The 14,404-nt window shown below is 41.3% G+C and overlaps 1 protein-coding gene across 5 annotated transcripts in view; it reads right to left on the bottom strand.

The window, feature by feature from the left end:
• PDSS2 (decaprenyl diphosphate synthase subunit 2) overlaps positions 1-2,996 on the bottom strand; it is a 314,537-nt gene extending 311,541 nt beyond the window's left edge. For all 5 annotated transcript variants that reach the window (XM_030929294.1, XM_030929297.1, XM_030929293.1 and 2 more), the window contains exon 1: positions 2,401-2,996. In XM_030929294.1, coding sequence (XP_030785154.1) covers positions 2,401-2,696 — 296 coding nt within the window. In that variant the 5' untranslated portion in view covers positions 2,697-2,996. The remainder of the gene's footprint in view (positions 1-2,400) is intronic.
• Between the last annotated feature and the right edge of the window lie 11,408 nt (positions 2,997-14,404).

Here is a 14,404-nt window from a genome sequence, read left to right as displayed (position 1 = left end):
AGCTCAAGCAATCGCAATTCTCCCAAGTAGCTGGGACTACAGATGTGCACCCCCACGCCCAACTAATTTATTTTATTTTTTATAGAGATAGGGTTTTGCTATGCTTCCCAGGCTGGTCTCGAACTCCTGAGCTCAAGTGATCTCTCTACTTTGCCTCCCAAAGTGCTGGGATCACAGACATGAGCCACCACACAGGACCCATGGTAATTTTGAAAAGGAAAAATGTTTAAAAACAGTTTAGTGGGAGTCAGGGAGATGGACTGAGGAGTACACATTTAGCTTCAACAGGACTGATAAAGTTATAGTTCTTAAGTTGGGTAATAGTAGGCTTATTCGTTTCATTAAGCTTTAAACATATGTGTGTGTGTATGTGTTTTGAGTGTGTATCATCTAGAATCTCTGGAAAACTAACATTCCAGCTAGTCATAAGGTGATGTTCCTGATAACTAGGAACAATGCCAAGGAATAAAATCACTTTATTACCACTATTTAATAACTTCTGTGGTAAGAAAATGACAGGTACCTCAAAAAATTAAAGCAAGGGGTGGGTAAGAGAAGTGAGTGTGGCTAAAAAAGAGCAACATGAGGAATAATTATAGTGCTGAATATGTTCTTTATCTTAACTGTATCAACATAAATACCCTGCTTATGATATTACACCATCCTTTAAAAAGATGTTACCATTGGGAGAAACAGGGTTAGGTGTATATTAGATATCTTTGTGTTATTTCTTCCAACTGCATGTAAATCTACAACTACTTCAAAATAGAAGTTTACTTTTAAAAAACAACAACAGAAACAGATCCTTTTAGTCCTGGATTTCTCCACCTTGGCACTATTGACATTTTGCAGCACCTAATTATTTCTTGTGGGTCTGTCCTAGGAATTGAAGGGTAGCATCCCTGGCCTCTATCCACTAAACGCCAGTAATGCCAGTAATGTGCCTCCATTTGTGACAACCAAAAATGTCTCCATACATGCCAAATGTCCCCAGGGTGGGAAAATTGCCCCAGTTGAGAACCAGTGCTCTAGTCATAAAAGCCAAGAGATATGAAAATGTTCCTAATTGAAGAAGATGAAAGAGATAGAACAACTAAATGCAATACTTGATTCTGGACTGAATCCTGTCCTGGAGGGTAAAGAATGCTATAAAGAACACTATTAGGCCAGTTAACAAAATTGAAATTAAACGGTAGATTAAATAAAAGTATTGTATCAATATTAAATATACCTAAGTTGGTAACTGTAGTGTACTTATGTAGGAGATTACCGCTATGCTTAGGAAATACATACTGAAGTATTTAGGGGAAAAGGATCATGATGTATGCAATCTACCACCAAATGATTCAGAAAAAAATATATAGAAAGATATATACACGTGAATAGTATATATGTGTGTTTATGTATTTAATGAATATATTGACATATATAGACATATATATCTACGTAGTAGGTGAACTGATTAAAGAGTATGCAAGTGTGTTCTTTGAACTGTATTATTTTTGTAACTTCGCTGTACGTTTAAACTAATTACATATCAGAAGTTGGGTTTTTTTAAGCGGAAGAAAAAAAAAAAAACTTGGCAGGGCACGGTGGCTCACGCCTGTAATCCCAGCACTTTGGGAGGCCGAGGCCAGTGGATCACGAGGTCAGGAGATCGAGACCATCCTGGCTAACACGGTGAAACCCCGTCTCTACTAAGAACACAAAAACAAAATTAGCCGGGCGTGGTGGCGGGCACCTGTAGTCCCAGCTACTCCAACCTGGGTGACAGAGCGAGACTCCGTCTCAAAACAAACAAACAAAAACAACAACAACCAGAAAAAAAAAAACTTTATAAATCCTAAAGGCAGGTTTCACAGCAGTAGTACAGCATAAGCGATAAATATCCCAAGAAGATAATGACTATTAACGGGACAAATTCCTACTTCAACCCCAAGACATTCGTTGGAAATAATTATCTACCTTCAGCCTCTCTCTCTCTCTCCTTCCCTACTTTCTGGAGGTGACCCCCTGAACAGTGCAGGACAGAAAATTAATCTATCCCATTAAAATAAAAACAATAATTTTAAAAAACCCATCTCTAGGAAGTGACTCAATAAACATACATCCCCGCTTGATTTTTCCACAAATCGCTGAGGCATCTTCATCCTCAACAATTAAGAAGCAAAATCGCGGAAAGCAGACAGTGTTTCAAAGAAAACCACTTATCCACTCAGCTGAGCAAGAACGTTAAGTGGACTAGAGAAGAGACAACATAGAATGTCTAGGAGGACTGAGTAAAAAGGGCTAAAAAGAGACAAAGCAGGAGCCAGTCTGAGAGAGGTAGAATGCGTGTGCTCGCCAGAAAAAAAGTATTCCAACGAGTGCGAGTGTGTCAGCGGGAGAGGGGTAGCTCACCTGGCTGTGGTAAGCAGAGGGTGCTGAGTGCCCACCAGCTTCTGCACCTGCATAGCGATGTTGCTGAGCTCGTCGCTCAGCAGGCAGCGAAGGCTCATGAAGGACGTGGGGTACCCCACGATCTTCTCCGCCTCTGACACTACCTGATTCCAGTGGGCTGGGGACTTGGAGGACTGACCACGCCAAGAGCCCACCGAGGAGATGGTGTCGAGGGACGGGGACCACCACAGGCGACGCGGGGAACCCGAGGCTCCGAGATAACGGGGCAAGTGCAACAGCAGCTGCCGAAGGTTCATGGTTTGAGTCTGGAAGGGTCTGGGACCTGGGAGTATCCAGAGGTGGCGCGGGAAACAACCCGGGGGCAGAGGAGGAACTTGCAGTAACTAAAAGGAAGCGGCAAATTCTTGACCCTCAGAGGAGGGTGGCTTCCTGGAGCAGTGACCAGAAACGAACTTTAACTGCTGCTTTCTGCGGCCCAGTTTGGGCAAACAACAGCCCCAGCTCAGCACTGCCCCCGGCCACCCGGGGTAGAAACCACAGCCACTGCCTATGCGGAGGACGCCATATTGGAGGCATGGAATGCGGCCTGCCGTAAAGACGGAGGCGGGTTGTTAAGAATGCTCTCTACTTTACGGCGTACCCGAGAACGCCCCCGAAGGGGCGGTGCTTTGGAGGTGAACCCGGGAAGGCGAGGCTCAGCTCCTCCCACCCCTCCTCTCTGGGCCAGCGAAGGTCGCCGGTGACAGGGCTCAGTTGTTGGGGGCGAGTGGTCCCTCTGCACACGGCGTGTGGGCCGAGTCTGGATTCATTAGAGTCCCCGGCGCCCAGCACTGAGTGGCATGCATAAGTACTGGTGTCACGAACAAGGGTCAGACCCCGGCTCGACCGCAAGGAAGGGCGTCGGGCGGAGGGCAGAGGCACCAGTTCCTCCCGGAAGCCTTTCGTCGCTATTGCCACCAGCCCCTGGAAGTGGCCGTGGCAGGGCGTGAAGGCGGCCCTTCGGGCTGCATGCCTCCTGGAGCTGGGGCCACGGCTCAGTGGTGGAACGCCTAGTCGGGGCGTGGGGCTGAGCCCTCCTGCCCTCACGGCCCAACCAGACGAAAGGTGGCGTGGTGCGGCGGAAAGGGATCCCAAGGAAAGTCCTCGGATCCAGCTTCGAATTACCGGCCTGCTCTCTGAGCCCTGGGAGAAGCAGCGGTGCCTCCTTCCCGAGGGTGCGGAGAGGAAGAATGAAACGGTGCCTGCTCCCTGCCTGTTATCTTCCTCTTTATGCCTAGCCTGAGCTCAACTCCAGGATTCAAGACTATCGCTGACTGGAATGCTTTTCACATACTAGTTCATGTATTACTTTATTTAATCCTCAGAACAGCCTCATTAAGTAGATAATATTAGTATTCTCCGTGTTTTGTATGGGGAAACTAAGGTGCAGTGGAGTCGTGTAAGTTGCCTAAGAGCACACTACACAGGGATGTGAGCCCAGACAATCTGGTTTCAGAATCCGTATTCTAACCAAAAGATTACACTGTCTAAATAATAGGCTCCCATCCACTCTTTTCTCCTTATTGCTGAGAGGAAACAACCAATGTGATTATCTTTTCAGTAATGCTGCCTTTTTTTTTTTTCAAATGTGTCTAGGATCTTACCTCCTTTCTTATCACCTAAAACAGGTGTTAACCGTTCTTAATAAAGGATATATTATCCATTTTTTACACTTTTAAAAATAGCTTGTAAAACTCTTAAAACTTTCAAAATCCTTCCAAATTCATGGTATTTTATTTTTATTTTTTATTTGTTTTTTGAGATGGGTCTTGCTCTGTCGCCCAGGCTGGAGTGCAGGGGCGTGATCTCAGCTCACTGCAACATCTGCCTCCCAGGTTCAAGCAATTCTTGTGCCTCAGCCTCCCAAGTGGCTGGAACTACAGGCGCCCGCCACCATGCCTGGCTAACTTTTGTATTTTTAGTAGAGACAGGGTTTCACCATGTTGACCGAGCTGGTCTCAAACTCCTGACTTCGGGTGATCCGCCCACTTCGGCATCCCAAAGTGCTGGGATTACAGGTATGCGGTACCGTGCCCGGCCTGTCAGTATTTTTTAAATGAGCATCATGCATAATACTGTACCAGCCTCTTGAGCTACAAATAAAAATTGGGACTTAAAAACAGAGTAGTTGTTCACTTTGCAAAACAAGATGATTTTTTCTACAAAGGATTTAGCTTCATACTCTTCCTTTGGCAAGTTTTCCTTGTGATTTAAATTTTTTATTTTTTTTACAAAAGTTCAGTTTAGGTATAACTTTTCAGGGGCACATTTTATTTAACGTGAATGGTGATTATAAGTATTAAACACAGTCTATGCCCTCAAAGTAAGTAAGCTGAAGTTTGAAAATAATTCCTGTGAAAGAGATAAACTCTTGGCAACAAAATTCAGGTCTGTTAGGAGATGAAAATAAATATGGAGAGTGAGATACTTTACCATTCCAACAAGTTCCAAGGCCAGAGCTTCTGAGTTATCCAAGGTGAAAGAAGTCATGAAAATACAAAGAGAGATAGAGACTAATGTGATATATTGTGCACCTGAGGCTGTTTCTTCAGCCTCATGATACCTTAAGGGTAACTTTTCATGCAATTTCCTCAGTAGCAATTCACAGCATGTACTTTAATTTCTCCACAGAAGCCAAGTGCATTATTCTCTGGTCATACTCTATTAACCAAGTTTTTGATTATTCATGGGACTTTGGGTCCCATTTACTTTAAATAATCAGCACTTTCCTTTATACTTACAGTTAAAAGGTTGCATTATACTTAATGATAATCAGTTTTTAGAAGGTTAAAATAGTATTTGTTCTTTAATCTCCCAGATAAATATGTTATTCCTTAGAGTCTTCATGATTAAACAAATTTCTGAATTGCTAGTGACTTTTGGAGGAACAGGGAGGGGGAGTATCTGTGATTCTGCCCTTCCTCTGCCACTGATAATAGTTATTTTAAGGATGTCTGTGAATGTGTGCATAAAGAAAGAATACAGCAGGATTTCTCAGCCTTGACATTATTGGCGTTTTGGACCAGATAATTCTTTGCTGGGGGAAGTGGGGGCAGTCCTGAGTATTGTACGGTGTTGAGTAGCATTCCTGACCTCTACCTACTAGATGTTAGCAGCACCCCTTTGCAAGTTGTGACAACCAGGTATGTCTCCAAACATTACCAAATGTCTGTCCCCTGGAGTGCAGAATTGCCCACTGGGAAATAGGAGATGCTGAAAGAAAAAAACAGTGTCCATCCATGACATTTACTCCTACAAAGCAGCAGAAGAGGTAGTCCTGAGTGTGAGTTGACCTGCAGGTTAGAGAGTGGTCACTCCACAATCTATGGAAACTTTCAGCCACACTCAGGGACTTCCCCTTGGCATCGGAGTTGTTTTGGAGACAGTAAGCTGACCAAAAATGATCACAGTTCCTCCTCTACGTTTTTCAGGATTCTGAAGCTTATACCAGTAGAACTCACTTACTGGCAACTCTGCATTCTACTGACCTTAAAAAGAAGTAAGGTCATATTTGATGTCCTTTTCTTTGGCTGGAAACCCAAGCCAACCTTGGAAAATACAAGGTCTTAACAATGATAGTGATGCTGTGGGCGTTGGTATTTCCACGATTAGGTGAGTGGAAATAGATAGAGATATTGCAGCCACCCTCCTTCTGTCACCCTCAATAAAATCACCTATTGTTTACCCTGAGAGAGTTCTTCCAAAGGCAGATGAAAGCATCGTGGTATATCTTGGGCCAAGATGATAAAAGGAGGCAAAAATCCAAAAGTTTGACCACCTACTTGGTTAGCAGGCTATGGAGATGCCACATAGTGCCATTGAGAATGCAAAATGGTACACGGCAGCTATGGAAGGGAATTTGATAATCCCTAGCAAAATTACATATATATTGCCCTCTGCCCTAGGAACCCACTTCTAGGAAAATATCCCAAAATATAAAATGACTTAAGCACAAGGTTATTCATTGCAGTATTATTTGTAATACCAAAAGATTGGAAACAATCCAGATAACCCCAAGTAAGAGTTGGTTGAACAAACTCGAGTAAATCTGCACAGTGAAACTATGCAACTGTGAAAAAGAATGAGGGCCATTTCTTTACACCAAGGTGAAATGATCTTCAGAATATATATTAGAGTAAAAAGAAAAAACCCAAAGTGCAAACAGTAGATATGCTTTTTTGTGTAAGATAGCTAAGCTACAAATGCATATTTGCATATATTTGGAATAGGAGGAAAAGTGGAGGAGACAGGCATGGAAGCTAGACTATGAATATACCTTGGCTATATAGTTTTGATTTTAGAATCATGTATGTGTTTTACATTTTCAAAATAATTTCAAATCCAAAAGAAAATTACAATTCCTAAAATTTGAAAACAAATAAGCTAAGTGTATATTAAGTTGGTGTCATAACCATACCAAGTAAACACTTTAATTACTTTAGAAAATATTGTTTTCAGCCACGTGCAGTGGCTCAAGCCTGTAATCGCAGCACTTTGGGAGGCTGAGACGGGTGGATCACAAGGTCAGGAGATCTAGACCATCCTGGCTAACACGGTGAAACCCCCGTCTCTACTAAAAAAAAATGCAAAACACTAGCCGGGCATGGTGGCGGGCGCCTGTAGTCCCAGCTACTCGGGAGGCTGAGGCAGGAGAATGCCGTGAACCTGGGAGGCGGAGCTTGCAGTGAACTGAGATCCGGCCACTGCACTCCAGCCTGGGTGACAGAGCAAGACTCCGTCTCAAAAAAAAAAAAAAAAGAAAAGAAAATATTGTTTTCACTGTACAATCGTAATAGAATATATGCTCAGGATAAATAGAACTACAAGGATATCTTAAGCTTTAGTCAATAATCTTATTGCTGGTTGAAATACAGATAGTATTATAGTACTTTCAAACTATTCTTGTATATTATAGGTAAAAACAATACTAGAGTTTTTAGGAACAGGGATTTTCAGAGTAAGTAGAATGGATGTAAAATTAAAGTTGAATTAGAATATGAACTTATGATTCTTTTCTTTTAAAAAAATGTATTTCTTATATCCAGTAAGAATTATTAGGGGAAAAAAAGCATTTTACTTCCTGTGTCCCTTGGAAAGGCCTAGAAGTAATGACAATCTTGTAGTAATAAGCACCTTTAGCATTCACATTTTTTTTTTTTTTTTGAGACAGAATCTCGCTCTGTCACCCAGGCTGGAGTGCAGTGGTGCAATTTCAGCTCACCACAACCTCCTCCTCCTGAGTTCAAGCGATTCTTATGCCTCAGCCGCCCAAGTAGCTGGGACTACCGGTGTATGCCACCACACCCAGCTAGTTTTTTATATTTTTAGTAGAGACAAGATTTTGCCATGTTGGCCAGACTGGTCTCGAACTCCTGAGCTCAGGTGATCCACCTGCCTCACCCTCCCAAAGTGCTGGGATTACAGGTGTGAGCCACGATGCCCGGCCACATTTTACTTTCAAAAAACATCATTTCCTTTGAAAAGAAATGAGGCTCTTTGGAGGAATGGCAGATTTTTGTCTGGGGTAAGACATGTATATGATGAACTTTGAACATCTTGTGCCAGAAATCAAGAAAGCTATTAAAGTCCAAAAGGACAGGTCAAAGGCACAAAGGGATCAGCATAAAGGAGCTCCCACTGGCTGAGAAGAGGACAATCTGAGCACCCAAAAAAGTAAGAACTACAACTAATTGGAATTCATTGATTACATATAAATCGATGAGTTTATTATTACATATAACTGGGACAACATTCTGAATATTTGCAATGTCAAGAAAGAAATGAGCATTTATCCTTCCTTTCCTGTGTGAATTATATTTTGTGATGTCTTAGCCTGGCTTACCCCCTTGAAAGCTGAACCTGAGACAAGGGCTTACTTTTTAGGTAGTTTATTTTGGACAGTGATCTCAGGAAGCAGAAGTGGATGTCTAGGGAGAGTGAAACAGAGAGAGTCAGTACAAGGGTGTTATCTAGTTTGTCATCACTGTGGGCAATGAGGCCTTGAGCCATGTAGAATATACTTCATAACTGTCAGCTTGATGCAAGATAGCAGTTATTTATCAGCTCCTTTCTCCCATTGGTCCAAGTTTCCTCCTTGGGGCCTGAGCCCCCTCATACTTCTAAGCTGTCATGTGTGAGTGCTAGGCAAATGTCCCTCCTTTGTAGTGTCAGAGGAACTCAGGGACAGAAAATGAGATGTATGTGATGCAGATGAGGAGAGGTGCTCGCAGGTTACACCTGCAGGAAGCAGGTTGCTGCATCAATGGCCTTAGTGAAAGGTGGGCTGAGAGGATGTGAAACTGGGAACAAGCCACTTCTAATGGGGTAACCAGATGTCCCAGATCGATGAAGGAAAGTTCTACTTTATAAAAATAATTACATCAAATAGAAGTGATAGAATCAGGAAATCACCATTTTATAATTCCTCATGAATTAGTTGATTTAGGCAACAATTATCAAAATGTGAGGCTGATGGGGAACCCTGCAATGAAGGTCTCAGGCTAACGCCACCTGCAACTATTAACCAATCTCAGTGTTATTATGAGTGGGGAGTCTACCCATATGTGCCTCCTCCTGTGGTGCTTTATGAAGTACATACCACCACCTAAGAAATATTTTAGCCTAAACAGTTGAATCTAAATCTCATCAAGTCTTCAGGACTAACAGAAACATAGGAGAGGTAGAAATAAGTAAAATGGCATCACAAGGAAGCCAATGGACAAATCCAGCCTGTGGGATAGTCTGCAAGCCAACTGCCTGAGTCTCTTCAACAGGACAAGGGAGCAAGAAGGGAGTAAAGGGACTCTCCTAGATTGAAATTTTTTTTTTTTTTTTTTTTTTTTTGAGACAGAGTCTCGCTGTGTCGCCCAGGCTGGAGTGCACTGGCCGGATCTGAGCTCACTGCAAGCTCCGCCTCCCGGGTTTATGCCATTCTCCTGCCTCAGCCTCCCAAGTAGCTGGGACTACAGGCGCCCGCCACCACACCCAGCTAGTTTTTTGTATTTTTTTAGTAGAAACAGGGTTTCACCAGGTTAGCCAGGATAGTCTTGATCTCCTGACCTCATGATCCACCCTTCTCGACCTCCCAAAGTGCTGGGATTACAGGCTTAAGCCACCGCGCCCGGCTGATTGAAAGATTTTAAGAGGTAAAGCAAACCAAGTGTAATGTGTAGACCTTGTTTGGATTCTCATTCTAATTAACTGTTAAATATAAGTTTTGAGACACTCAAATAAATTTGAATATAGTTTTGATATACTAGATATTGCAAAAGACTTGTTAATTTTACATGTGAGTCTATAAGAAAATGTTCATATTTTAAAGTGACGGATACTAATGTATATAGGGATAAAATAAGAGTGCCAGGAATTTGCTTTAAGACACTTCAGGGAGGGAAACATAGATGAAAGAAGTATGTTAAAATCTAAAAAGTTGTTCTAGATTATGGGCATATGGTATTCATTATACTTTTCTATTGTGTGTATTTTTGAATATTTTCATAATGAAAAAATTTAAAAGACAAATAAATATCCTCATCACTATTCTACAAATGGAAATAAGTCAAATGATTTGCCCCAAATCGTAAAGCTGGAAAGTGGTAGAGACAGAATTAAAGCTAACTCATCTCATTCATTCCCCTGTGTTCTGTCGCCTTCAAAACTAAATGCACTTTGGCCGAGCACAGTGAATCACACCTGTAATCCCAGCACTTTGGGAGGCCAAGGTGGGCAGATCACGAGGTCAGGAGATCAAGACCATCCTGGCTAGCACAGTGAAACTCCATCTCTACTAAAAATACAAAAAATTAGCCGGGCGTGGTGGTGGGTGACTACAGGTCCTAGCTACTTGGGGGCTGAGGCAGGAGAATGCCGTGAACCCGGGAGGCAGAGCTTGCAGTGAGCTGAGATTGTGCCACTGCACTCCAGCCTGGGCGACAGAGCAAGACTCCGTCTCAAACAAAACAAAACAAAACAAAACAAAAAAACCTAAATGCACTTTGTTTATTTATTCACTTATTTTCCAACCTCAGGTATACATAATTGCTTCTTGACAAAATTTCATCATTGGTCCATGCATTGTCCTTTTTGATTGTATCATGGTGGTAGCCAGACTCCAAGATGGTGCCCAATGATCCCTGCCTCCTGATAGTCACATCCTGAGTCCCCTTCCACATTGTTCCAGGGTTGGTTTGTGTGATCAGTAGCATCTAGCAGAAATGATGGCATGTCACTTCTGATATTAGCTTTATAAAAGACATTGTGGCTTCCATCTTGGGCATTTTTTTACACATTCTTTCTCTCTCTCTCTCTCTCTCTCTCTCTCTCTCTCTCTCTCTCTCTCTCTCTCTCCTTGCTCTGCACGGAAACCATCTCAGGAGTAGCCCTATAGTGAGGAACTGAGCCTCATACCAATAGCCACATGAATGAGCCTTCTTGCAAATGGATTCTCTAGCTCCTTCAGAGACTGCATCTGTGATTGACAGCTTCACGATTACCTCCTGAGAGACCCTGAGCCAAAAGCACCCAGAGTCCTGACCCTAGAAACTGTGTGAAATAACAAATATTTAAGTTGCTAAATTATTAGGTAACTTATTATGCTGCAGTAAATTACTGATACAATTATCTATTAATCTTTTTATAATTTAATACATAAAGTGAACCTGCCACTAACACAAGAACTAGAATATTGATCATAGCTTACTTCTATCTATGTGACCTTTCTCAATCCCTTTCCCCTTACTTACCAAACTAAAGTTACTTTATCCTGAATTTTGTATTTGTCATTCCCATCGCTTTTCAAAAATATAATTTAATAATATATGTATTCCTAAAATATGTCATTTAACAGTGGTTTGTTAGTTTTAAGTTAAAAGTGAAGTTTCATGCTAGATGTAATTTTCTGTGGCCTTTTAAATTTATTCAACATTATTTTGCTGAGATTCACCCAAATCATACATACATAGTGGCAGTTCATTTGTTTTGACTGTTGTATAGTATCCATTGTGTGACTATACTACTCTTTATCCACTCTCCTGTCAGTGGACATTGGGATTGCTCTGGGGTGTTTTCTATTACAACAATGCTGCCATGAACAGGTTTACAAATGCCTCCAGGTGCACATGGCAAGAATTTATATCTAGCATTGGAATTACTTGGCTGTAGAGTATATGAATGAGCCAAACAGCTTTCCAAAGTGGCCATACCAATTTATGCTTCCACCAGCCATTTATGAGAGATCCTCTCATCACTTGATATTGGCAGATTTCTTAAAATTTCTACACAAATGGGTATAAAACAGAATCTCATTATGGTGTAGATATGCATTTCCCTTATCACTAGGAAGATGCCTGAATGCACTTTCCATATTGTAGATTAGACCTCAAATATGGTGTGGGAAGGTACAACGAATTCTTTATTACAATTGTTCTCTTTGGTTTAATTTTTAGGTCTTCCCGTCTCAGATTCTCCCTCCTCATATCACATTAGTCCTTTCTTGCCATTTCCTTTAATGTTCTGAGTGTTTGACCTTAGAACAACTGTAGTTAGGGAGGAAATGGACCAAGACCTACTCTCCTTTTTTCTAATTTCTCTCCCTACAGGGCAGCAGTGTGGAATTGACTTGTGGAATTGACTAGTGGTGCTGCTAGTTAATTTCACACTAGGATTAGCTCAACAGGGGAAGAAGTTGATCCTTTTCTTTTACAAAGGCTCTTTCTGGGGGACTATTTTCTTTTAGAAACTTAGAATGAAAAGAAAAATCTGCTGAGAAGGTTTTTACTTGAATGTAGACAGTATTATAAAATAGCTATCTAGGTTCTAAACCTCTGTCCTGAATTAACTGTATGATCAGAGGCTAGTTACTTAACACCCTGAGTTTAAATTACTCATTTGTAAAACAAAAATCGACAATCTCTTGAGTCCATTTAAGTGCCAAAATGTTTTTATTCCGTGAACAAAATTAGCTAGTAAACTGACTTGTTCCTTAAGGTAATTTCATCTTCTCCACTTACTTGCTTCCTACCAACCTAATTGATCTTGGCATTAACACAGGTTAAAACTTGAGGCCCTAGGCTGGTCATGGTGGCTTCTGCCTGTAATTCCAGCACTTTGGGAGGCCAAGGCAGGAGGATCACTTGAAGCCAGGAGTTCAAGACCAACCTGGACAACAAAGTGAGATCCTGTCTCTACAAAAAAATTACACACACACCCATACACACACACACACACACGATTTCAGACAGGGCCCTGTCATGCTTCTTGAATCAATATGTTTGCCACTGCATCCCCAGAACTCAATACTGTATCTGCCAAAGAATAGGCACCACATAAATATTTGTTGGTCAGCTGAATGAATAATGAATGAACAAGCTAGGTCTTTATGCTCCATTCCCGTTTCTCCTCCACCATCATACTCAAAATCAGAAGTTACTTGAGTTGTACTTTACGTATAATGAGACAATCAGGAAGCACAGAGTAGAGAATGTCTCCCATACTGCAAGTCTAGCTGGCTGTTCTTTACTATTTAAATGTTTCTCATGAATACCAAAGTAACCACACCCAGTTGATCTCTGGGCTTGAGGACCAGGTATCAGTATTTTTCAAATACTCTCCAGGAGGTTCTAATACACAGCCGGTTGAGAATCACTATTTTGGAGAAAAATAAAACACTCTACTCTTTATTTCTGTTACTTTTTGTTGGCTTTCTCTCTTTCTTGTTTCTGCATTTCTTTCTTTGCTCCTTTCTCCTTTATTTTTAAAGAAATATTGGTCAGACTCCATTTTCTAGGGTTCCAGAGAAATTCTGGTAGATCTGTATATAGAAAACTCTCTGTTGCATAGAAGGTATAGAAAGGTAATATCAGGTAACAGGGAGGGATGAAGACATACAGCATTTATTACATGTATATGGACTGATAACTTCAAATTATAGAGTTGTCAAGGCATCTTGTCAGTAACCGCTGCCCTAGAGTAATAAATATAACCCCTAAATTATATGACAGTATTCCCTTTGTCTTAAAATATAATTTCCTCCAAATTGGAAAGTGTTTCATTCAGGTGAAAGTGTTTCTATGGGTGAAAAAAATAAATCAGTTTTGTCAATTCTAAGAAATCATTTTTCAAAAATTCAGTGAAAAAACTCGTGTTTTTTCTGCTCGAGGCATTCTGTTCATAAGTTCAATGACCAATTCAGTTAAGTCAATTTGAAGCCCCATGTAGACTCACCCTAATTTCGTTCTAGAAATAGCTATTAACAGTCCCCCCAAATTAAATTCACATATTCAAAGACTATTATGATGTGGCAACAGGTAAATGGAGCTTTAAAAACTATTTCTTATGCTGGGCATGGTGGCTCATGCCTGTAATCCCAGCACTTTGGGAAGCCGAGGCGGGCTGATCACCTGAGGTCAAGGGTTTGAGACCAGCCTGACCAACATGGAGAAACCCCATCTCTACTAAAAATACAAAATTAGCCAGGTGTGGTGGCACATGCTTGTAATCCCAGCTACTCAGGAGGCTGAGGCAAGAGAATCACTTGAACCCGGGAGGCGGAGGTTTTGGTGAACTGAGATCGTGCCATTGCACCCCAATCTGGGCAACAAGAGCAAAACTCCGTCTCAAAACTAAAATAATAAAAATAATAAAAAAGACAATAAAAACTATTTCATATAAAGCAATGTGTCAGAAATGAGAGAGAGAGAGAGAGAGAGAGAGAGACTCCTTTATTAACATTGGCAATATGGCAGTATGGAAGCAGTGATATCAACTGGCTAGGCTGCAAAGAATTAGCAAAAGACCTTTTGAGAAAATCAGGTAACTAGGGCAATTTATGTAAGGTCATTGCCCAGAAGCTGACACTCACATAAAATAGATGTCATTGTCAACTACTACAGTATCAGAGCTGTTTCTCAAAATTATCCTGGTTTAAATCAAGCAGAAGAGCTTACTCTAATGTTTTCTGTTGTTTGAA

The sequence above is a fragment of the Rhinopithecus roxellana genome, chromosome 4 (assembly GCF_007565055.1).
Source record: "Rhinopithecus roxellana isolate Shanxi Qingling chromosome 4, ASM756505v1, whole genome shotgun sequence".
Taxonomy (NCBI): Eukaryota; Metazoa; Chordata; class Mammalia; order Primates; family Cercopithecidae; genus Rhinopithecus; species Rhinopithecus roxellana.
This window is presented reverse-complemented; position numbering and strand designations above follow the sequence as displayed.